Source organism: Nerophis ophidion, linkage group LG05 (genome assembly GCF_033978795.1).
Source record: "Nerophis ophidion isolate RoL-2023_Sa linkage group LG05, RoL_Noph_v1.0, whole genome shotgun sequence".
NCBI lineage: Eukaryota > Metazoa > Chordata > Actinopteri > Syngnathiformes > Syngnathidae > Nerophis > Nerophis ophidion.
Genome location: NC_084615.1, coordinates 61,025,676 through 61,052,187, shown reverse-complemented (window position 1 = coordinate 61,052,187; position 26,512 = coordinate 61,025,676). Strand labels below are relative to the sequence as shown.

Below are 26,512 nucleotides of genomic sequence, written 5' to 3'. Positions count from 1 at the left end.
TGAACACTGGTTTACGTGTCTCAAAGCTCTGTCTTCTTAGCACTTATGATGGTGATGAATTTTGGGTTACAACTAGGTTGTAGAGGTTTTTTTGCATACCTTGCTTGCGGTGGTCATTCACACTCCCTGCCAGGCTGGTGGAGGCGGGTCTCCGCTTTCACTTAAGTGGTGAATACTTTGCCTTCATCACCGCTTTCTTTGATTACCAAAAAAAAATGCATACGAAATTAAATTAAATGGAGCCACTGATTGAAATGAATCCAATGAGTCTGTTGGGAGTAACTGAAGAGGAAATAATAGATGTTGTTAATAATTGCGGGCTTCACGGTGGCAGAGGGGTTAGTGCGTCTGCCTCACAATACGAAGTTCCTGCAGTCCTGGGTTCAAATCCAGGCTCGGGATCTTTCTGTGTGGAGTTTGCATGTTCTCCCCGTGAATGCGTGGGTTCCCTCCGGGTACTCCGGCTTCCTCCCACTTCCAAAGATATGCACCTGGGGATAGGTTGATTGGCAACACTAAATTGGCCCTAGTGTTTGAATGTGAGTGTGAATGTTGTCTGTCTATCTGTGTTGGCCCTGCGATGAGGTGGCGACTTGTCCAGGGTGTACCCTGCCTTCCGCCCGATTGTAGCTGAGATAGGCGCCAGCGCCCCCCGCGACCCCGAAAGGGAATAAGCGGTAGAAAATGGATGGATGTTAATAATTGCAAAAATAAAACATCTACTGATTGTTTTGACATAGATATGACACTTGTGAAAAAAAACATACATTCCATCACCAAACCACTAACTTATATATTTAACCTGTCCTTCCAAACAGGACAATTTCCTAATAAAATGAAAATCGCAAAGGTAATACCAATATATAGAAATTGGAACAAACACATCTTCACAAACTACCGACCTGTCTCTTTGCTCCCGCAGTTTTCCAAAATCGTAGAGAAATTATATAACACTAGATTAGAGAAATTTATAGATAAACATAAGATAATTAATGAAAGTCAATACGGTTTTAGGACAGCAAGGTCAACATCTATGGCAATAATTGATGCAGTAGAAGAGATAACCAGTAGCTTAGATAGTAAGAAATATGCAGCTGGAATTTACATGGATCTGAGTATAGCATTTGACACCATTAATCATCAAATATTACTGAAAAAATTATACAGATATGGAATAAGGGGAGTAGCTTTGACTTGGATAAGGAGCTATTTAACACAAAGACAGCAGTTTGTGAAGATGAGCGAGTTCACATCTGGGCATTTGGACATTGCTTGTGGGGTTCCACAAGGATCCGTTCTTGGTCCCAAGTTATTTAACTTATATATTAATGACATATTTACAGTATCAAATGTATTAAAATTAGTCATATTTGCAGACGACACTAATATTTTCTATTCTAACGATAATTATACACATTTTGTATCCACCCTAAATAATGTATTTGCAAAATTAAAAACATGGTTAAATTTAAACAAATTATCCCTTAATTTAAAGAAAACAAAAGTTATGTTATTCAGCTATTCCAATCCAGGACCAGCAATAAATATAGATGGCGTGATTCTAGAAACGGTGTCAGAAATTTAATTCTTAGGAGTCACTATTGATAATAAATTAAGCTGGAAACCACACATAAGACATATACAAAGCAAAATCTCCAAAACCATCTCTATTATCAATAAATCCAAATTCTTCTTAAATTACACAGCTCTGCATTTATTATATTGTTCATTGGTCTTACCATATCTAAATTACTGCATAGAAATCTGGGGCAACAACTACAAAACTTCACTACATCCCCTGGTAACACTCCAAAAACGTGCAATAAGAATTCTACACAAGGTGGGGTATTGTGACCACACAAATATTTTATTTTTACAATCTAAATTATTAAAACTGCCTGATCTAGTTGATTTTAATACAGCTCAATTATTATTTAAAGCAAACAAAAAGGTTCTACCTGCCAATATTCAAATACATTTCAAACACAGAGAAGGAGTTCATAATCTAAGGGCAGGCGAGTGGGGGATCTTATGTTCGTGGATAACTCCTCTGGCAGGGGGCTCCCCTCGTCTCTTTTAATGCACAGCATAGGACACATAAGTACACTATCTGGAGTACAGGGCAGGCGAGTAGGGGATCTTATGTTCGTGGATAACTCCTCTGGCAGGGGGCTCCCCTCGTCTCTTTTAATGCACAGCATAGGACACATAAGTACACTATCTGGAGTACAGGGCAGGCGAGTGGGGGATCTTATGTTCGTGGATAACTCCTCTGGCAGGGGGCTCCCCTCGTCTCTTTTAATGCACAGCATAGGACACATAGCAAGAGTGGTCCTCAGGTCCTGTTGATCAGGGGCAATAGCTCCACAGCCACAGATCCACTATTAACCACTAATATCACAGTCAAAATGAAAGCTTGTTCCCATAGGCACCATAAACTGTTAATAATGTCTAGATAAAAGTGTATATTATATATACTATTATATATATAGTATTTATATAGGTGTGTGTGTGTGTGTGTGTGTGATGGATATGTGTGTATTTTGGGTATATGCATGTGCGTATGTTTGTGATTGTGTGTGTATATGTATATATATATATATATATATATATATATATATAAATTGTATATGTGTGTGTGTATATATGTATAAATGTAAGTGTGTGTGAATTTAAATGTATTTTATATAGACAATATATAGCAGCAACCACTGAATTGAATTATATTATATATATTATTGTATTATATATTGTATATATATATATATATATTGTATATGTATAGGGGTGGGACCTAATAAGTTTACTTCTTCCCACTCCCTTTTGAGCCAATCTTGACATCTACAAAAGATTAGTCACATGTAATGTAGTCAATGTATGTGTAAAAATAATGTATCTATATATTTCTTTTGTATTTTATTTAATTCTCTTGTTTTGTTTGCATGGCTCAAAATAAACCATTCATTCATTCATTCAAAGACACACTTTTCTCTTTCACTTTTAATTCACTTAATATGGCAACAGAGTCGCTAAATATACAATACAGATTCCTTCTCAGGGTTTCCCCTAGTTTTCCATTATATAAGTGGTGGTGGGGCTGTGGTCAATATTAAAGTTAAAAAGTTAAGTTAAAGTATCAATGATTGTCACACACACACTAGGTATGGCGAAATTATTCTCTGCATTTGAGCTATCACCCTTAATCACCCCCTGGGAGGTGAGGGGAGCAGGGGGCAGCAGCGGTGGCCGCACCCGGGAATCATTAGCTTGCACACCTGTGAGATGTTCCAAATAAGTTTTTGATGAGCATTCCTGAACATTATCAGTATTTATTGCCATCTTTCCCAACTTCTTTGTCACGTGTTGCTGGCATCAAATTCTAAAGTTAATGATTATTTGCAAAAAAAATAAAAATGTTTCTCAGTTTGAACCTCAAATATGTTGTCTTTGTAGCATATTCAACTGAATATGGGTTGAAAATGATTTGCAAATCATTGTATTCCGTTTATATTTACATCTAACACAATTTCCCAACTCATATGGAAACGGGGTTTGTATATATATATACACATTATTTGTGTGCGCCAGCACGGTGGAGAGGGGTTAGTGCGTCTGCCTCACAATACCAAGGTCCAGAGCAGTCCTGGGTTCTGTGTGGAGTTTGCATGTCCTCCCCGTGACTGTGTGGGTTCCCTCCGGGTACTCCGGCTTCTTTCCACTTCCAAAGACATGCACCTGGGGATAGGTTGATTGGCAACACTACACTATATTTGCCCTAGTGTGTGAATGTGAGTGTGAATGTTGTCTGTCTATCTGTATTGGCCCTGCGATGAGATGGCGACTTGTCCAGTGTGAACCCCACCTTCCGCCCGATTGTAGCTGAGATAGGCACCAGCGCCCTCTGCGACCCCAAAGGGAATAAGCGGTAGAACATGGATGGATGGAAATTTGCCCTAGTGTGTGAATGTGAGTGTGAATGTTGTCTGTGTATCTGTATTGGCCCTGCAATGAGGCAGCGACTTGTCCAGGGTGTACGCCGCCTTCCGCCCGATTGTAGCTGAGATAGGCATCAGCGACCCCAAAGGGAATAAGCGGTAGAAAATGGATAGATGGATGGATTATTCGTGTGTTGGAATTGACTTCAAAGAGTTCAAAAATGTTTTATTGTTAACGTCTCCATGCATGCAGGACATACAGAAAAATCCAAATACAGTTTCTCGCTCCCCCTAACCATTTCTCATACACGCTCGGGGAGAGAGTAGCCGCTGCGTCCACACGCGCCGCCTAACAGTTTGTCATTTTTAAAAACAGAAAAGGGAAAATTACACAACAAAGGACGCCACGTTGTCTCTTCAAAATAGAACGCAATTCATCAGCAAAATAACTGTACCGCAGAAGTACACATAGGAAACAAGACAACAATATTTTTGACGACCCTAAGATGTCATTATTGTAGAGTTGTTATAGTTGATTATATTCATCAGATCTTTGTGAGTTGACTATTTTATTTTCTTGCAGTTGAGATGAGGCCATCTTTAATATTTGTCTGGTTCCTTGAATTCTTTAACAACAAGTACTTTGCCTTCTTTCCGAAGTCCATTTTCCTTCATGTCATGTAGATTTGTAAAAAAACGTTGCAGTTGATGCATTTTGTCCTGCTGAAGTTGTGCGCTCTCTTGGCAATTTTGGGATAGACCCTCATTAATGTAGACCAGTGATTCTCAAACTGTGATGTAAGTACCACTAGTGTCACGCGGGCTCCATCTAGTGGTACGTCAAGGAATTTTTGAATTATTTGCAATTAATCTTATTTGTTGTATTATTTAAGCAGTGTTTTATTTTCCTGTGTTCAAACACAGGTTTAATGTTCAAACTGTGTGTAATGTTACAGTGGCCAAAAATATAAATATACTTATTAAAATACATTTTATATCTTCTTTTTAACAAATAATTAAGCCAACGCTACTGTATTTTAATGTTGGTCATTATGGGGGTACTTGTAGAACCAAGTGTTTTTTGAGGTAGTACTTGGTACTTTTTTTTCTGCATACTTCTTTACGTCAGCAAAGCCACTTTTTTGTTGGTTAACTTAATGATGATTACAGGCGTGGTATTATTCTTCCTACAAGACATTAGCATGTGTTGATGTAGTTGACATCCACAACCACCACCCTTTGATTGCAAAAAGTTGGCCACTTGTTCTGCTGCTGAAGCAGCTGCATGTTGTTATTTTGTTTTATCGGTGTCATATTATTAGATATACCACTCATGAACTGTCTTGTCTTCTAGCTCGTCTGGCGATTAAAAACACCCCCAAGCGTTTACCCAGTGTCACTGTCCGATCCCCTCTGGGTACCAGCCCGCCCTGCATGGAGCCCCAGACTGATTCCTCAGTCCCCATGCCACCTTTAAACCCTACAGGCCTTTCCTCAGATGACACTAGTACACACTCTGTAAGTAGATGCTTGCATAAAGTGTATTAATCTCTGTGTGACACAACATTTTACTTCTGCTGTTTTTACCAGGACCAAGGTGGAGGGATTTTTCTACCGGTGACTGAGGGTCCATGCCCAGGTCCTAAAGATGGAGGTCTGGCCTCTCTAATAGATGACTCCCCACAGAAGAGGCTCCTACAACAGAAGGCCACACCTCCACCTTCTCCTCTCCTTTCAGAGTTGCTGAAAAAAGGCAACCACATCTCGGCCAGCACTCGCCTTGTGAGAGCCAGTTTAGCCTCTATTTATTAAACCATTCATAAACATTAAGTAATAATAATACATTTAATATATAATAAACCTTTGATCAAGCTAGAACGCAAAGTGCTACACAGTTAAAAAAAGGGTGGAGGAGACTAAACATTAGGGGTGTGGGAATAATCGATTCGAATACGAATTGAATCGAATACTTTGTGCGATTTAGAATCGATTCTCTTCTTTTTTTTTAAATCGATATTTTTTTTAAACTTTTTTTTTTTTTTTTTCAATCCAACAAACCACTACACAGCAATACCATAACAATGCAATCCAATTCCAAAACCAAACCTGACCCAGCAACAACTGTAATAAACAGAACAATCGAGAGGAGAAACAAACACGACACAGAACAAACCAAAAGTATTGAAACAAAAATGAATATTATCAACAACATTATCAATATTAGTTATAATTTCAGCATAGCAGTGATTAAAAATCCCTCATTACATTATCATTAGACAGTTAAAAAAAAAAAAAGAACAATAGTGTCACAGTGGCTTACACTTGCATCACATCTCATAAGCTTGACAACACACTGTGTACAATGTTTTCACAAAGATAAAATAAGTCATATTTTTGGTTCGTTTAATAGTTAAAACATTTACATTATTGCAATCAGTTGATAAAACATTGTCCTTTATAATTATAAAAGCATTTTAAAAAAATCTACTCTGTTAGCATGTCAGCAGACGGGGGTAGATCCTGCTGAAATCCTATGTATTGAATGAATACAGAATCGTTTTGAATCGAAAAAATATCGTTTTTGAATCGAGAATCGCGTTGAATCGAAAAAATAGATATATTATCGAATCGAATCCTGGGACACCTAAAGATTTGCAGTCCTACTATCCATCCATCCATTTTCTACTGCATATCCCCTTAGGAGTCGCGGGGGGCGCTGATGCCTATCTCAGTTATAATCGAGCGGAAGGCGGCTTACACCCTGGACAAATCGCTTTCTCATCGCAGGGCCAACACAGATAGTGAACTAAAATCTTATTGATATTCAGCAACCGTATGCCTTTCTGAATAAACAGATTTTCAGGCCTATTTTAAAAGATTCCAGGCTCCGAAAAGCCCTCAGGTGAATTGGGAGGTTGTTCCAAAGGCGTGGTGCGGCCATGCAGAAGGCTCTGTCCCCCACGGTGGAGAGCCTGGTGGTGGGGACTTGTAGGAGCAGGGTGTTTGTTGATCTGAGTGTGAAGGTGGTGAACTGTAGCGTGAGGAGTTATTGAAGGTAATTAGGTACATTTCCATGGATGCATTCATAAGTTTGTAGCAAGATTTAATCGTTTATCAGGGATGAGACCGGGAGCCAGTGCAGTGATTGAAGAATGGGGATGATATGCTCGTGTTTATAGGCTCTCATCAGGACAGGGCGGCGCTGTTTTGTATTGTCGCTTCTGTATTGTCTTGCCGGGTATTCTGGCAAATTGCCCGTTACAGTAGTCCAGCCTTGAATAATTAAAGGCAGGGACCAATTGTTCTGATTCTGGGAGAGATAAAGCGGGAGATAGTCTTGAAAAATTGCAGAGGTGGTGAAATTAGGTTTTGCACGGATGTTTTATGTGGTCCTTGAAAGTCAGGTAGGAGCCGAGCCAAACTCCCAGGTTTGTTGCTGAGGAAGAGAGAAGAATGACCTGTCTGTCGAAGTTTAAGTTGTGACATAGGTGAGGAGTGCACCTGATGAGGGGTACCAATGAGGAGTGCTTCCGTTTTATTGCTGTTCAGCTGAAAGGAGTTGTTCATCCATGCTTTGATTTCTTCAAGGCAGGAGTTGAGGGATAACAGTGAAGAGGTTTGGGGCAGTTTTAATGTAAAGTTGTTTATCATCAGCATCACATAATTCATGAAGCAAAGTTACATCTCCAATATTTAAATGCACTTTATAGTTACCTGCATGGTTATATTGCATGTGAGAATCATGTGAAGTCATACTAAACAGACGGTATCTTACTTACCGTATTTTTCAGAGTATAAGTCGCTCCGGAATATAAGTTGCACCTGCCGAAAATGCATAATAAAGAAGGAAAAAAACATTTATAAGTCGCACTGGAGTATAAGTCGCATTTTTTTGGGGAAATGTTTTTGATAAAACCCAACATCAATAATAGACATTTGAAAGGCAATTTAAAAAAAAAGAATAGTGAACAACAGGCTGAATAAGTGTACGTTATATGACACATAAATAACCAACTGAGAACTATGTTGACGTAACATATTATGGTAGGAGTCATTCAAATAACTATAACATATGTCAAAGCGCACTATACAAGTACAACCCATTTATCATTTATCATTTATTTCACACGTTAGCCGCTCCTGAGTATAAGTCGCACCCCCGGCCAAACTATGAAAAAAACTGCGACTCATAGTCCGAAAAATACGGTACAATAATTATGTTTACAGACGTTTATGTACAATATGAGTGTAAAGTAACAGACACACTATATTCATTTGTCAATTTACAGCAGACTTAGTTACATAACTGCTTTTAATTATATGGGATAAAAACACGGTTTTGCTATTACAGGTTGCTGACGGAGACTCCTCTGGAAACCTTAGCAATGGATTACAGACTGCTGCTGCCGTCGCCATGCCATTACCATCTGACCATGATGTCCTTACAGGTAAATATGCCCAATGAAACTTAACTCAAGCTTAGCTTAACTCACTTTCAGCCTAGGCTTACGTATTTTTATACTGTTTCTTTCTCGTCTGCTTGGTTAGCAATGATGTTAAAGACACCTAATTTTTTTAATTATACATGATGTCACATTTTACCTGTCAAAAATAGTCAGAATCCCCCACGTAAGCATTCCATTTAGTTGTAAACAAATGACATTCTGGTCACCCTCTGTGACCACAAGGTTTTTAACTCATGTTATTTGCTGGTGGCTAAATTGCAGAGTCTTTTAGGAATAGTTGAAAGGACAGTGATTTATGTGGGGGACAGGTGATGTCGCAGACCACCTCCACTGTTCAGAGATGGTTTTTCAACCTTGACATAGATTGCTTCCCTCACTCCTCTTTCGTACCATCTGTCCTCCCTGTCCAGACTCTGTGCAATTTTGTTCTGAAAAGAATGGTGTTTCTCCCTGAGGTGCTGGTAGATCGCTTAGTCTTGGCCTGAAGAGTTTGCCCGTCTATGCTGTGCCATGCGTCGGCTTCGTGGTTGTTTTGTTTCCCCAATATATGAATCGGTGCATTCATCATTATTGGATAGCATACACTAGATTTTTTTTGTGGGTGTGAGGTGTCTGGTCTTTAGAATTCACCAGTGTATGTCTGAGGGTGTCGCTTGGTTTGAAGTATACTGGAATGTTGTGTTGGTTAAAAAATATTCTGAGTTTCTCAGATAGACCTGATGCATATGGAATGACAATAATTTTGCGACTGTCACCTTTTTTCTCCTCATCCACTCTGTTCTTTTTAATTCTGGATGCACTTTTCACAAACCACCAGCTGAGGTAATCACAGGTTTTGAGGGCTTAGCTCAAATGCCTAAGCTCTTTCTCTTTATGTGGGCTGGTAGGAACATTATCAGCTCTGTGTTGTCAGGTTCTGATAATGCCCAGTTTGTGTTCCAGTGGGTGGTGTGAGTCAATAAGTAGGTATTAATCGCTATGTGTGGGTTTACGGTAAACCCCGACACGGAGGCCCCCGTTATCTCCAATGTGGACATCAGTCCTAAAAAGGCAACCTACTGTCTTTGACATCCTCACATGTTAACTTGATGCTTTTGTCCACTGAGTTAATTTGCTCAGTGAAGGCTTACACTTCTTGGTTTCTGATTTTCACCCATGTATCATCCACATAGCTGTACCAATAACTTGGTGCTGTTCCCTTAAAAGAAATCAGAGCTCTCTTTTCCATGTCCTCCATGTAAAGGTTTGCTAATATTGGGGATGCAGGTGATCACATGATACAACCAGTGTTTATTTCACCGTTGGCACGTTTTTCTGTTTTGTTCACTTCAACAGCAACACAACATTATGTACCAATCACTGTCATGGTGAGCAAGGTGCAAATGTATTACTTAGTTATAAATGTATTTATACTCCATCCATTTTCTACCGCTTATTCCCTTTGGGGTAGCGGGGGGCGCTGGTACCTATCTCAGCTACAATCGGACGGAAGGTTGTGTACACCCTGGACAAGTCGCCACCTCATTTATACTATTGAATGATTTCTATTACTATTATGTCGAACCTGCATTTCACAAAATTCTGTAAAAAATAAAAAGGTATTCTATTTCTAAGGAAATATGTAGTTTTTTTATTTAATCAAAAGTACAAATTTAGCACCAGTATCATTATAAAATGTAACCACCTACATTTTTTAACCGGCTCGGAGATTTTAAGTTGACTGAAGAGTAACTTCTAAGCTAAAAGAGAGGCCTCTTTCACTGATGTTGTTCTTCCTTGCCAAAGGTCAGTGATTTACTACATGTGTTTTAAATTCTTGCTTTATTTGCAGAAGGGGAACTCGAAGCTGCAGTGAAGGCAGAGCTTGGTGAGGAGACGGGGTTAGTTGAGGAGGACATCGTAGCTGTATCTTACATGGGAGATGAACTAGATTTGGAGACTGTAGGAGACATCATCGCCATCATCGAGGAGAAGGTACACACTGTCTCTGCTTTGTCTATATTTTTTATGACAATTACGCGGTTTTATGTCCCAAACAAGACATGGGTTGTGAAAAACCTTAGTAATACGTATCTCACTCAACATATACATAGTAGACAGGGTTTCCCCTATATTGCCAAGATATCTGTGCTGGTGGGGGCGTGGTCACCTTGACGTCATCATATAATTTGCATAATTTCTTATGTTAATATGATTTTCTTTAAATAGACTCAAAACTGTATACAGTTCATACATTAAAACAAATATGTTATTAAACACTATTAAAATATATTTGATATTATATGGCTTTGCTATATTTTCAATTGCTGCTACTTAGCCTATTGTGCACTGTACCTTGTGAATTTTTCAACCGTCTACAGACTTTTTCTGACTTTCTTTATTAAAAATGACAAATTTCGCACCTTTTTCTGGTGTTCTGCAGATTACACTAAAAACAACACAGAAATGTAACTCATCAGATCAGAAATGGGTCAGATATTGTACACGTTTCTGTTGTGAATAATAAAGGATTCATTTTAGGCTGCCTCTGAATAATAGCATGAAATATTCCAGCACCTTCATAACGTTTAATTATACTAAAGTGTCACTCAAATCTAAATAGATTTATATGGCTTTTTGGGGCCCGGCTACATCGATCCATTATGAAACGAACCTGAGATATTTCTGTCCGTTATGTTTATTTCCAAATTGTTACCCGTGCGTTTTTGCTCTCAAAACGGAGTCAAATGTGCCGGAGACACATTATCAGCCCCACTTTGCAAGAAAGGGATAATGTTAACGTTACTCACAAAAAAGAGCTTAACTCAAGAATGCCTGTTGCCACTCATAACAACACAGAAAATGAAGTCGTCCACTCTCCAACACGTTCCTCACACTCTGAAAGTTATTACACAACAGTTGCTGCAGCGCTGCCTTAAAAAAAAATCTCGGACACAACGGATCAATTTATCCGGACTGTGGACTTAAAGTTACGTACCGTGAGTTCTTCCCTTCATCCATGGCTCCCACATGGATGAAGGGAGCCAGTGGTGAGGTAACAGAGGCTCCCGAAGCGACATCCTTCCGTGCCACGCGATGCCCATGCTGCACATTTTGCAGGAAACCGTCTTCCTTGAGGTCTTTAAAGTAAAGTGTTCCGACACTTTGGACGACTTCGGTCGTACACTTTTCTCCATTAAAGCATTAACCTCAAGATGTTTCTCCGCTGAACTATCGCTCCTGTTTTCCTCCGCCATTTTTCGACTGCAAAGGATACGGCGTGGTCACGTGAGCTGCACATGACACATCATTGGCTGGCTTACTGCTACCCCATGAGACGTAGCTTAGGCGCCGCCCTGGCGCTGTTTTGTACTGTTTTTGTACTTATTTTGATTATTGTTTCTCAGCTGTTTGTAAATGTTGCAGTTTATAAATAAAGGTTCGGGGGGGAAAAAAAAGAGCCTCAGCACATGCGCATTGCATACATCCAACGAATCGATGACTAATTTAATCGCCAACTATTTTTATAATCGATTTTAATCGATTTAATCGATTAGTTGTTGCAGCCCTATATTAAAGTTACGTCCACATTGCAGACATGCTGATTACACTCCAGACAATTTTGCGTGTCTCGTTTAAATCACAGCGCTGTTTTCGATGATCAAAGTCTTTTTTCGGCGGCCACATTTCAGTGCATCACTATCAAATAGTGCGCACATAGTAGGCTATATATATCTATTCATACTGTAACAATCTGCTAGTGGTGATTGTTTTATGTTTGTTTGGTTTTTGATGTGATGTTTGTATTTCCCATTATCTCAAATCCGTGCCTGAAAGCAGATTGGCGGAGAATGAGGAATTGTTGTTGAGTGTCGTGGGAAGCATGTAGACGAAAGCATTTGCACGGGAGGCTGTTATCACAAGAATCTCAATAAAGTTGAAAATAGCAAGGGTCTGACTTTTGACTTCTTCTGGAGGCTACAATGCATTATATTAATTTAATTTGTTCTCACCTAAAACAAAATCTTGTTTTAAGGTGTGTGGCCATGATTTTAAGATTTGGCGTTCAGTTACATTAAGGGGAGAAACCCTGGTAGATATTTGATACTGTGTGTTACTCAAGAGCTGATTTGTGATTCATACTGACACGTAGAGCACTGAGTAAAAAAGTGTCTCAAATTAACCCCATTTTTCAAACTACAGTTTTACCCAGCTACTTATATAAGGTCTAACAAGAAGTGGTTCTGGCTGTGCTACCAAGGTTGATGACTCGGTGGAGGCTTTGGATGCAGCAGCAGTGGAAGCAGCTCTCTCTCTCTGTGAAGAGGCCGTTTCAGAAGGACACACACTCCCGGGTCCCTGGGAAACTCAGGAATTAAAAGAAACAGACCAGACTTCCACAGTCCAAGACTCTGGCCACATACAGGACCCTTGTGATGTGGCGAGTTTGTCCATCTCAACCCCTGTTGGCGTGGAGACACATTCTCAACCGGAAACTACAATCGCAAAGGAAGAGGTCAAAGACAACTGTGACAGCGCTATGACAGAAAGAGAGGTAGCGTCGGGGGATGTTGCAGCTATTGGTGAGGTAACAGAAGAGGGCACTGCAGAGAAGGAGGACACTGATGTAGTCGTGAAGAGTGAAGTAGAGTGGAACCAGCCTGAGACAAACCCACCATACCTAGGTGAACATACTACATACAAACTAAAATGTTTGCTTTGGTTGTTTTAATATTCTACGGTTTTGATCCACAGATTCTGAGGACAGCTCTATCTCTGGCAAAGAGTCTAAGGTACCAGGTGTATACGTTTTGCACACTTAAATGTTTTTTGGGGAAAAAAATGCTTTCGTTTACGTAATTGCTGTATTTGGTTGACATCAGGAAGTCAAGGAGGAGGAGGTGGGGAGTGAGTGTGACCCTGAAGAAGGGATGGAGCTCAAAGAGGAGTGTGGCGAAGGGGAGGGTCCCTATTTGTCAGAGGTGGAGCGAGCAGCCAGCGAGAGTGAAGATGGCTATGGGCCGTCCTCTCAACGCTACACGGCGGATTCATTAGCGAGCAGCCCTGCCTCGTCTTCCCAGCTGTGAGCAGCCAGATGTGCTAATGTCTTTCAAGTGAATTTTGATTGTTTTTTCAGCCATTCTTTTTTCACCCCAGGTCTACATGTGGTGAGGACCAAGAGGCTGTGCAGGCCCAGAAAATCTGGAAAAAAGCCATCATGCTGGTGTGGAGGGCCGCAGCTAACCACAGGTGGAGCTCTACAGCTACCTAATATTCTAGCTCATGTCACATTGTGCTTCCCCATTAGTCAATTCTGGAATTAAATATTTTTTCAGGTATGCCAGCGTCTTTTTACAGCCTGTGTCAGACGACATTGCCCCTGGTTACCACAGTATTGTACACAGGTGAGATTACACTGTGCATTCTCACAATCAAACAGTCCATACACTCACATTAACTTTTAAATTAGAGGTGTCAATACTTTTTACAAAAATAATGAATGTTGGTTGACTTTGACACATATTGTACTTTAAGGATGCTCAAACCTATCCACTCTAGGTCAAAATCTGCCTAACTATCTGAGCAAAAAAACATTTCAATCCTGGCTTTGTGTTATAGGTGACAAAGCTAGCTTTGTAATAAATGATAATACAATGTATATTTTATTAATTAATTTATTTTACTTTTAGAAAAAGTTGGTGGTCAAAAAAAAGCTGGGGGCAGAACATCTACCCAGAAATCCACACTTTGGACTTTCAAAAGTGTGCTCTTGACTGATGCATCAAAGACAATAATACAGAGGCTGTCTTAACAGAATCCCCACTTTTTCTTAATACCCTAAATTATCTAATACCGATAATTCCAAATGTAAATCATAGTTTATTAGTTCAACTTTACCTCTCTGTTCTCCACCATGCTCCTGTTTCAGACCCATGGACCTGTCGGCAATAAAGAAAAACATTGAATCCGGTGTGATCCGTACGACGGCAGAATTCCAGCGTGACATCATGCTGATGTTTCAGAATGCCGTCATGTACAACTCGTCAGACCACGACGTATACCATATGGCGCTAGAGATGCAGCGTGATGTCCTCGAGCACGTCCAGCAGTTCCTGGCCACCCAGCTCATTATGCAGACCTCTGAGAGTGCCATCTCTGCCAAGAGCCTCCGTGGCAGAGAGGGAAATCGCAAACCAGGCGAGCCAGCTGAGAAGGTGTGTTGAGCAACTTAAATGGGGAAAAGTAAATGTTCCTCCAATGTTTCAATGTTAAGTCAGTTGTTTGAACTGCAATGGTGCATTTATTTAGGTGTACCAGGACTCAAATATGTTTCAGATTGAGCAAATAACTGAAATGCATGCTAATTATTTTTTGGTTCTATTAAGTTCTAAAATGGCCTAATTAGCCTTAATATTTTATATGTAAGTTCTTGGACCTAATAAAACTAATGAGTTTTGATGCCCACGGTCTTGTAAAGTTGATCAATGACTACAATTATGATTACTAATAATGGCATTAATATTGTTATAGGAACCTATGAAATATTACATTTAAATTTGAACTAAACTGTATCAGATTAAAATCTGTTTTTGTTCTCAAAATGTGCCTTCAGCATCTGTGTTCCTTACTTTGTACGTACCCGTGTATATATAAGGTATACCTTTTATAAAAATTAGCACACCCCTCACATTTCTGCCAATGGTTTATTTTGTTTTTTCAAGCTTAAACACTGAAGAAATGACACTTTTTAAAAGTAGTCTGTGTACAGTTTGCATAATCAGTGTCCACTATAAGTAACAACACACAGCCATTCATGTCTAAACCCCCGGCAGCAAAAGTTAGTGAACCCCGAAGCAGTGTTTCACAAAGAACGCCAAAATATTTGTGGCACTGGGTTGCAGAGTATAAAAGCACAAATACAAGTAAGTGCCTAAACTCTACTCAAGTAAAAGTACAAATAAAAGTTTGCAAATTAGACAAAGTCGGCAAACCCACATCAAAGCAGATTATTGACATTGTCTAATGTGCAGTTTGATCATTTTTATTTAAAAACGTGTGTGCGTGCGTGCGTGCATGCGAGCTATTGAGACCCGCTGTTCATTGAGAGCCATACGTGCTTTCATGATGGTCTCCCGAATAAGACATCAAATTGTGCTTATGAGTTGTTAAGAGGCAGAGTTACAATGCCATCGACTGTACACCGTGACAACAAGCAGCAGTCACAGACAGTCCCAAACATAAAATGTGTGTATGAGCAAGCGCTAAGCGTGCCAAATTTAATTGCGGCGGTCCAAATGTATAATAGAATGTATAAATTGGGAAAAACTGCCTGAGGTAAAATGTCAAATTGAACCTAATAGTGGTCATTTTCCACCTTCAGCATCATGTGACATGGTTACAAGGTCTCCGATATGGATGAGGAACTTGTTTTATTTGGTGTTATCGCTCTCGTCCTCTTTCATGCAATGTTTTAACATTGTAGTCGAGTGGAAAACGATTCCAGATGCATCCTGTAAAGCTCAAATGAACTCCACTCCAAAGAGAGTTAAGACAGTGATGGAAAATAATAGCCACACAAAATACTCTGGGCATTTTCACTCAGGTGTGTACGCACTTTTGTTGCCCACAGTAGACTGTATGTATTTGTGTTCAGTTATTTTAAAAAAAACTCAAATCCAAGTTGTACACTGACTTCTTATCATTCAATAAAGTGTCATTTATTCCGTGTTGTCCCATGAAAAAATAACATATTTGCAGAAATGTCAGGTGTACTCACATTTAAAATATACTACCTGGGTCTCTGCTGTTTATTTCTAGTATTCTGACTGACTTTTTTGCCAATATCTATCCAAGATCTAATAGTAGTATTTTCCAGTCTAATGTGCTTTAGTATAAAATAGAATATTCCCTAGCATGTCACACTTGTGAGGTTTTTTGTTCAGTGTTTGTGTATGGCTGTTAAGTTGACCACTTTAGTAATGTTGTGGCCAGAAGTTCACATAGGCTCATCATGGGCATTAATGTAATGTAGTTTTGTTTTTGAATAATCTTTTAGAACAGTTCTTATCCTGGTTGCAATGATAGTGCTACATACAACTTTAGTGCCTTTTTAAAAACAAGAATTGGGTTCCTGCACTTTTGTAGCAATCAATAACTACTGCAATAGTTCTAGCTTGATTAGTTTGACCACTTTTATTGAGTTGATTGATATTCATGTTTTATTATCATTCCACCCTGGATAAGGAACAGTTCAAATAAATAAAAACAAAAAAAAATTCATGCCCGGGGTGAGTGTATTTAATTTTGACCTATACAAACTTTTTATCAGTGTGCACATTTCACATTGGGTCACATCTGGTTTCACTTTATGAAAAAATAACAAGCAATTGTCCTTTACTAACCTGATTCCTGCATGCAGACTCCCTTCACTAACCTCTGACTGTCTGGATGTTTGTGTTCCATTGACGCTTCAACTTCCTGTTTTTTTGCTTTTACATGAATATTCTATTATGTGCTTATTGGTTCACTATTTGAAGGACCAATAAAAATGTAGAGCTTGCATCCTTTTTTGTAGGGGTTTGTGAAGTATTTTTCACACCGAAAGCAGCTTTGGCAATAGCTTTTATTCAACCACGTCACGATGATGCCAGAAACTCCTCACGTTAGTCTGTACACGCTTTAGTGTTTCAAATAACCATAAAACTGTCTAGATTGGCACAGATTTAAGCTGTCGCTTGTTTAAGCATGGAGATGTAGTTTTGACATGTTCCTAATGTGGAATTGGTATTAAACTGGGTGAAAATTACTATTTGACAGTTAATTGTGGTTTTACAGTACTTGCCAGAGATAGGCCAATGAATAGATATATCTCAGTAAAGGAGCTGTTTGCAACATTTACACACATGGTTGAAGGGCGCCAACTTTCCAAAGAATTTTACATATTATATATCTCTTTTAGTACGTAATGACGTAATCACGTACCGTACGTACATAACACATGCACATGTGTGTTGTTAGCTAATAATAGCAATTTAAATAGCTAGTTTTAGCTGTCATTGAATGTATATTCTATCATAACAGCAACATAACAAGCAGAACATTTTGTGTTGCTTCTCTTGGACTGCTTCATGCGCATACACATTGATGAGACAGGGCGAGGGACTGCCGTAAACACCAATCATGTTATTCAGGCTTTTTGTAATTGTGAAAAACAGACAATTGTCAAACAAATGTACTGTGTTAAAAAACTAAGTATTTTGCTTTGAGAAATTTTACTGTATGTAAGTTGCAAACAGCACCTTTAATCATCAAGAATTCTGTCTGTTTGTATTGTCGTGGAGTAAATTGGCGCACACTACGACCAATCTTTGATTTCACTGGGCACCATCGATCTGCTCAGTACAACCCTAACGTTGAAATATTAACAACATTAAAAGTTATGTAGTAGTTAATCACGGACGATTTGTCAACTATTTACTGTATGTTGAGTGTTTTGTCATTGTTGAGTTGTTTGTGCTGGAGGCTTGTCTATAGTCTATCGTGGAAGTCCTAAGACAGTTGTGTCATGTTCTTTTAATGTCCTACTTCAGTTTTACCTGCATCATTGTGCATGGACAGTACAAGATGACTGTATGATGTCTGTCTTTGTGTTGCTGTGTACATCTCTACATGTTTCTGATTGGGCGCGCATCCCTTCCACTTCCCAGTTTGACGCAGATTTCAATGACTGTCACTTTCGTGTGTGTGTGTGTGTGTGTGTGTGTGTGTGTGTGTGTGTGTGTGTGTGTGTGTGTGTGTGTGTGAGATTCCTCTCTCTTTCTCACTCCAATGTTTGTCCTCCTGCAGGACATGGTCCCAATGGCCTCTCCTGCTTTTCTTCTCTCTCTCTTTGTAAGTATGCAGGTTCTCCGTCAGACTTCAGCAGAAGCTGGCCTGGCTCCGCGCACGCATTTTGTCATTGAAACAAACTCATCACACATCTTCTCTTTTCAGTTGGACATTTGTGGCTTAATCACGATCATATTGGGTCACAGAAGTACTAGTGATATGCATTTGATGAATGAAAGCGTATTCAAATAATGCTTTAATGCAATCAATCCGATCAAAAATTGTTGCCCCGGTATTGTTTTAAAGTGAGTACTATTATCTAGGGGTGCTCAAAAAATCAATTCAGATTCTAAATTTTTCATAATTTCCAAAAGTGGATGAACAAAGGTATTTATTTATTTTTTTTAGAAATTTAATTTTTAAAGTAAATTTTTAAGCCATCCCCATGCCTACTCACTGCGTGAATATGTCAGCCATCAAAAGGTTTTGTAACCTCGAACTTGTTTGGAAAAGGTTTTATTATAAAACAAGTAAAACTTTGTGAGAATCGCATTGAATCGATTCGGAATTTAATCGTCACCCAAAGAATCGGAATCGGATCAAAGAATCCCACCTCTACTTTTACCCCAACATGCCATTTTCAGAGTTGCAAACGAAAGCTTGGGTAATTTCATCTTTAATTTAGAAATTGTCAAGTCTAATATAAAGTGTAAGAAATAAGTACTTTTGGGCAAAATCCTTTGACTGTTGTCAAAAACTATTTAGGATAATGAAGAACTTTGCAATCATCCATTCTTCACCGCACTGATCCTTTGTGCTATTACCCGTTAGATTGTCCCATCATTATTGCAATTCCCTAACTTATTATTTTGGACTATTTTGAGCCGTCTAAATTATTTGTGTCATTAATTACTTGCTAGAGTTTTTTTTTTTAGTTAAAAAAAAAAAGACATTTATTTATAGATTAATTAAATCCCATCTTTGTTACACACAAGTGACTTTCATATTATGTGGAGTATTTGATTTATATCACAAATGTTGTTTTATCATTAAAAACCCAAGAGGAGTGATCACTTTACAGCCATTCTATAACGTGGCTATGTGGCTAAATAGAGTCAAAAATCTTGCCGAATACATAGGCGGTATGCGTACACATTAGTGTTCACCACATACTATTGGGGCTATATAAGATTTGACCTTAAAAAAGTTTCTTGTCAGCGCTAGATGACGTTTTGAAGTTTATATCTAGCCTTTGTCAATTTTTGCGGTTTCTTGTCATTAATTTTCAACTGATGTTGTCGTGTTCCATGATGTCATAAGAGACAGCTAATACTAAATGTCAATCAAGTTAATCCCAGTTTTCAGGTGACCCTCAAACTGTCAGCCCTTCTTCATGTCAAAAAAGAATCACATTGATTATACAGCATGTCTGACACATGATGACCAAGTTAGGGTCAGAAGTTAATAAGTCGATGACCTTTCGACCACTACTTGTATTTGTTGCAAATTTTGTCTGTTTTATCCTCACTGCTTATCAGTGTTTGCTTTGTGAAGACGACACTTTGAATCACCTAAGTAAAAGTGGTGACAATTGGAAGTACATTTGATCCCGTGTAAGTTCACCCTGTCTATGTTGACAACCTGTCTACAGGTACAAGCTCATCCGGATTCCACAAGGAACAAAAAAAAAAAAATGCACAAATTGAGAAAAATGATCTCAACAAATGGATTTACAGTATGTTAAAACACATCCTTCGTTATCGCTTATTCTTCTTAAACCTCTGACAAAAGTCACAAGTTAACATAAAATTAAATGTTTCATTTCAACAACAGTTTCTGTGGATATGAGACATTCAATCCAAAGGATGTCCACCTAAATGTGTCCCATCGTATCAGTTTATTGTAGCCACTGTTCCACACAATAGTCTAGTTTGTGTAACTGGACAGTGTTTGTCTGTGAACGGTTAACACTGACCTTTTTGGTTTGTGTCATAAGAAATGTATGACATGTTTTTAAACCTTGTTTGCTAGGGTTGGGCGATGTAAACAATGTAAATGATATCAATTTGACCAACTTTGGCTTTTAATACTATCGTTACATCGGGATAAATCATGTTGCTGATACATTTTTTGTCCCACAAATTTGACTGGCGAAAAGCCATTTCTATTTCAGCAATCCTCTCCTCCTAAGTGTCATACTTGGAAGTATTAACCCCAGACAACAGAATAGCTAAACATGCCACACTCCACACCAGAGGAGGATATGTTAACCGCTAACTGCACGCTATAGCTTATGAATGTAAACAAAGGTGGGCGGACTGATTTAAATATCGACAATTAATGAACTTAATTGGTCTTGAACATGGTCCGTAAATCAAAATGCGTATAGTAAAGCAGAGTTCCGCTTAAACGATATAAACATGTATAATTGGTTTTAGCCTCATCAAAAATCCATATTTTAGTAAAAAATGCACCCTTTGACGACAATATAATGTGTCTACAGTAGGAATAGGATTCATATTGCCCCATTCATCGCAGTTTACCTGACACATGAAACATGACAAATTGGAGGGATGCACCATCCATTTTGGTCACATAATATCTTAAAATGTGTCTTTGGCAATTCCAACTTTGACCACAGCATCAGTTGCTATATAGATTGGCGCTTTTCGTAATTTTCAGCAGACTGCATTGCAAAATGATTAACCCCCCACATTCCTCTCACGCAGGAATGGGGCCATATTAATCCGTTCTTGCTCTACTGTATATACTATGTATATATATATATATAAAAAACCACAACAATGTAACTGTCAACGCGCGCATAAACACTTAAGTCCATTTGGTGCTGTCCAAAACGTTAACCACCATGTTGCTACAATAGTTAAATATAATTCTAATGATAATTTTAAAATTGTGTTGGCAAATGTGTGTGGATGCTGGTCCTCTTTATTAACTTTTCGAACCACCCTTGCCTTAAATTGTTCTTCCGTCGCAAATGAATGCCTCCAAAAGGCTATCACCTGCTGGCTGCTTTTCATCTGTCCACACAAGCAACAGTTTTAGAACTTGATCTTGCGCTTTCTCTCCGTCCTTGCGAATATATTTTACCGCTTTGACAAAGTCAGCAACCATATACACATTCTTCTTGTTTACCATGGTTGAAATTGCGAGGCAAATCAGCAATGTGTGCGCCATTAGCGTACTACTCTTCGCAAATGGTCATTTTTAAGTCTACCGCGTATTCTCCCTTCTTTCCAGGTTGGTTTGTTGGCTTTTTGAACCCATATTGAGTGAGCAATATAGACAACATTTGGTGAATGGCGAGAAAAGAAACCGACCGTAGCACTGAAGAGTAGGCAAGGGCCAATCTAAAAGTAAAAAAAAAAATATTTTTTAAATTAGGCACTCTAATTGTAATGCTGGCAGCCCATCTTAAATACATGACTACATTGGAAACACTGCAGGCTGTGGTTAACAAACAGGCCTTTATGTTAGATAAAGCCGTAAATTTTAAAATAAACTACTTACTTAAATTTACAAAGTACAGTTGTGATCAAAATTATTCAACCCCCACACAATTTTGGTGTTTTAGCAAGTTGGACATTTATTCCGTATTTTGTTTATAGTCATATAAAATAAAGATGCATTAAATAGACAAATGCAACTTGAATTACAACATTATATTTTGTAACATACCAAACAGTGTCATTTCTCTTAATATCTCATTGACAAAATTATTCAACCCCTTGAAGGTCATAACTCATTAAGAACGGAATTTGAATAAGGTCTTTTCAATCAGGTGTTGAAAACACCTGTAGATGTGATTCGAACCATAACGAGCAACAAATTAACCTGATTGAAAAAGACTGTGACGCTCAGCTTCTTGTAGATGGTCAATGGTGTATTTGCAACATGGTGAAGTCCAGGGAGTGGTCAAAAAAGTCAAGAGAGGAGGTAATTTCTCTTCATAAGAAAGGGTATGGATATAAGAAAATAGCAAAGACATTACACATTCCAAGAGACACAGTTGGGAGCATAATTCGCAAGTTTAAAGCTAAAGGCACAGTGGAAACACTACCTGGGCGTGGTAGAAAGAGGATGCTCTGTGCAACTGCTGTCCGGTATTTGAAGCGTACAGAGGTGAAAAACCCCCGGGTAACAGCTGAGGAACTACAACAGGACATTGCAGAGGGGGGAACGCAGGTTTCGTCCCAGACAATAAGGCACGCACTACGAGATGAAGGCATCTATGCCAGAACTCCCAGGCTCACCCCACTTCTGACTACCAGGCACAGGAAAAATAGACTCCAGTATGGAGTGATGAGACAAAAGTGGAACTCTTTGGGCCTATGAATCAACGTTATGTCTGGAGGAGAAAAAAATGAAGCTTACAAAGAGAACAACACCTTGCCTACTGTTAAGCATGGTGGGGGATCAATCATGCTCTGGGGCTGTTTGTCTGCCTCAGGTACCGGGAATCTCCAGCGCGTTCAAGGCATTATGAATTATATTTCCTGCCAGGATATATTAGCTGCAAATGTCATGAAGTCAGTGACGAAGCTGAGGCTTGGGAGACGTTGGACCTTCCAACAGGACAATGATCCCAAGCATACCTCCAAATCAACATCAGAGTGGTTGCAGAAGAATGGTTTTAAGACTCTGGAGTGGCCTTCACAGTCGCCAGACCTAAATCCTATAGAAAACCTGTGGTGGGACTTGAAGAAGGCCTTTGCCCAAGAGGAATGGGCTAAAATACCTGTAGATAGTTGCAAGAAGCTTGTGTCCGGTTATTTATCACGTTCGAAGGATGTAATTACTGCCAAAGGGTGTTCTACTAAATACTAAAGACGCATGTAACTAGGGGGTTGAATCATTTTGTCAATGAGATATTAAGAAAAATGTCCTTTTTTGGTACTTTGTAAAATACAGTGTTACAATTAAAGTTGCATTTGTCTATTTGACACATCTTTATGTGATATGACTATAAACAAAATACGGAATGAATGTCCAACTTGCTAAAACACCAAAATCGTGTGGGGGTAGAATGATTTTAATCACAACTGTACACATTAGTTTGATCTTTTTTTGCTTGGAGGAAGTGCTATGTTTAACACAAAGGTAAAAACTCTCTGTCAACCAATCAATGGACACCCTAACTCAAACATTTGTATGAATGAACCTCAACAAGAGAGTTCCTTGCTTTTAAGTTATTTCTCCAGTTAGGTAAATTAGAGGCGGTTAGAAAGAATAAAGGCACAATTAGGGTTGCGCAATATACAAACCCCGTTTCCATATGAGTCGGGAAATTGTGTTAGATGTAAATATAAACAGAATACAATGATTTGCAAATCCATTTCAACCCATATTCAATTGAATGCACTACAAAGACAAGATATTTGATGTTCAAACTCCCAAACATTATTTTTTTTTGCAAATAATCATCCATCCATCCATTTTCTACCGCTTATTCCCATTGGGAATGCACTACAAAGACAAGATATTTGATGTTCAAACTCCCAAACATTATTTTTTTTTGCAAATAATCATCCATCCATCCATTTTCTACCGCTTATTCCCATTGGGGTCGCGGGGGGCCCTGGTACCTATCTCAGCTACAATCGGGCGGAAGGCGGCATACAGCCTGGACAAGTTGCCACCTCGCACATAATAATTAACTTAGAATTTCATGGCTGCAACACGTGACAAAGTAGTTGGGAAAGGGCATGTTCACCACTGTGTTACATCACCATTTCCTTTTAACAACACTCAAATGTTTGGGAACTGAGGAAACGAATCGTTGAAGCTTTTAAAGTGGAATTCTTTCCCATTCTTGTTTTATATAGAGCTTAAGTCGTTCAACAGTCCGGGGTCTCTGCTGTCGTATTTTACGCTTCATAATGTGCCACACATTTTCGATGTGAGACAGGTCTGGACTGCCGGCGGGCCAGGAAAGTATCCGCACTCTTTTACTACGAAGCCACGCTGTTGTAACATGTGGCTTGGCATTGTTTAGCTGAAATAAGCAGGGGCGTCCATGATAACGTTGCTTGGATGTCCATACAGGTTTCTCCAAAACCTGTATGGACCATTCAGCAATAATGGTGACTTCACAGATGTGTAAGTTACCCATGCCTTGGGCACTGATGCACCCCCATACAATCACAGATGCTGGCTTTTGAACTTTGCGCAATCCGGATGTTTATTTTCCTCTTTGTTCCGGAAGACACCACTTCCACAGTTTCCAAATATAATTTGAAATGTGGACTCTTCAGACCACAGAACACTTTTCCACTTTGCATCAGTCCATCTTAGATGAACTCGGGCCCAGCAAAGCCGGCGGCGTTCCTGGGTGTTGTTGAGAAGTGGCTTTTGCTTTGCATAGTAGAGTTTTAACTTGCACTTACAGATGTAGCGACCAACTGTAGTTACTGACAGTGGTTTTCTGAAGTGTTCCTGAGCCCATGTGGTGATATCATTTACACACTGATGTCGATTTTTGATGCAGTACCGCCTGAGGGATCGAAAGTCCGTAATATCATCGCTTACGTGCAGTGATTTCTCCACATTCTCTGAACATTTTGATTATTTTACGGACTGTAGATTGTAAAATCCCTAAATTCCTTACAAAAGCTCGTTGAGAAATGTTGTTCTAAAACTGTTCAACAATTTGTTTACAAATTGGTGACCCTCACCCCATCCTTGTTTGTGAACTACTTAGCATTTCATGGAAGCTGCTTTTATACCCAATCATGGCACCCACCTGTTCCCAATTAGCCTGCACACTTGTGGTATGTTCCAAATAAGTGTTTGATGAGCATTCCTAAACTTTATCAGTATTTATTGCCACCTTTCCCAACTTCTTTGTCACGTGTTGCTGGCATCAAATTCTAAAGTTAATGATTATTTGCAAAAAAAAAATTGTTTATCAGTTTGAACATCAAATATGTTGTCTTTGTAGCATATTCAACTGAATATGGCTTGGAAAGGATTTGCAAATCATTGTATTCCGTTTATATTTACATCTAACACAATTTCCCAACACATACGGAAACGGGGTTTGTAGATGATATACGATCAAAATTATACAAAATTGCCTGAGATAGAGCTTTTAATACTATCGTTATATCATGATAATGCATGTTAATGACACATGGAAGTTGTGTCCAGCAAATTTGACAGCAACAGGAGAACGAGCGTGCCCGCAACTTAACGTAGGATTCTCACTCGCGGCTAACATTTTTCTACAGTGCAAATCAGTTCCCAAATCGCTAATCCCTGCCTCCATGGCGGGAAGTAATCTATTTTTTTACAAGTTGTCGTATCACTGAAGGACAAGGAATCGTTAAATATGCTAAACTACACAGTGTGAAAGGATTCAAAAAAGCATAGAAGACCTCTAAGTTAGCACTCTTGAATGCAAACATGCTTGGGCGAATTGATAAAAATACTGATTCGTATTGATACCAAGTATGATACTAGTTGAAAGTCGATACGACAGCAATTTAATTTATTTTTTTTTTGGTTGCAAAATTGCTTTTTTAATCTTTTTTTTTTTTTTTTTTTTTTTAACAAACTCAGAAAAAAATAGCAGATCAACATATTTTGCTTTTCTTGACTTATTTTTGCTCTATTGACTTTATTTTGCTCCAAATATTGCATGGAATAAAAGGGAATAAGGAAATTACATAAATGTTTTATTGATATTGTGACACCACATTTCTGTGTTTTTACCTGATTTGTATTTCTGAGAAATATTAGTATGAGCAATACTGCTCCTGGTTGGTATTGGATCATTACCCAAATGTGTCGTATCACTCAAAACTAATGTTAAGTATAGAAATTACAGAACAATAAGTGCTTATTATATTTTAACAGAAGTATGAAAAAATGTTACAACAGACAGTAACTGTAAATTAACTGGTAGAAGTAATACCAGTAATTGTTTTGAGAAAATAATACAACTGAAAATGATGCAATATGTTAACGCATATGTCAGCAGCTAAATTATGAGCTTTTGTAACCCGTTTTGAAATGCTTGTATTATCATTCACCGTATTTTTTGGAGTATAAGTGGCTCCGGAGTATAAGTTGCACCTGCCGAAAATGCATAATAAAGAAGAAAATATATATATATATAAGTCGCACTGGAGGAAAAGTCACATTTTTTGGGGAAATGTATTTGATATAACCCAACACCAAGAATAGACATTTTAAAGGCAATTTAAAATAAATAAAGAATAGTGAACAACAGGCTGAATAAGTGTACATTATATGACGCATAAATAACCAACTGAGAAGGTG

General features: G+C 38.7%; 1 protein-coding gene across 2 annotated transcripts in view; it reads left to right on the top strand.

Moving 5' to 3' along the window:
• Positions 1-26,512, top strand: part of brd8b (bromodomain containing 8b) — a 35,779-nt gene that overhangs the window by 5,353 nt on the left and 3,914 nt on the right. The window contains exons 8-18 of one of the 2 annotated variants that reach the window (XM_061901675.1): positions 5,290-5,453; positions 5,526-5,717; positions 8,287-8,383; positions 10,233-10,375; positions 12,642-13,065; positions 13,136-13,173; positions 13,264-13,463; positions 13,538-13,630; positions 13,717-13,785; positions 14,310-14,595; positions 18,227-18,271. In XM_061901675.1, coding sequence (XP_061757659.1) covers positions 5,290-5,453; positions 5,526-5,717; positions 8,287-8,383; positions 10,233-10,375; positions 12,642-13,065; positions 13,136-13,173; positions 13,264-13,463; positions 13,538-13,630; positions 13,717-13,785; positions 14,310-14,595; positions 18,227-18,271 — 1,751 coding nt within the window. The remainder of the gene's footprint in view (positions 1-5,289; positions 5,454-5,525; positions 5,718-8,286; positions 8,384-10,232; positions 10,376-12,641; positions 13,066-13,135; positions 13,174-13,263; positions 13,464-13,537; positions 13,631-13,716; positions 13,786-14,309; positions 14,596-18,226; positions 18,272-26,512) is intronic. The other variant, XM_061901676.1, reaches the window with a different exon arrangement.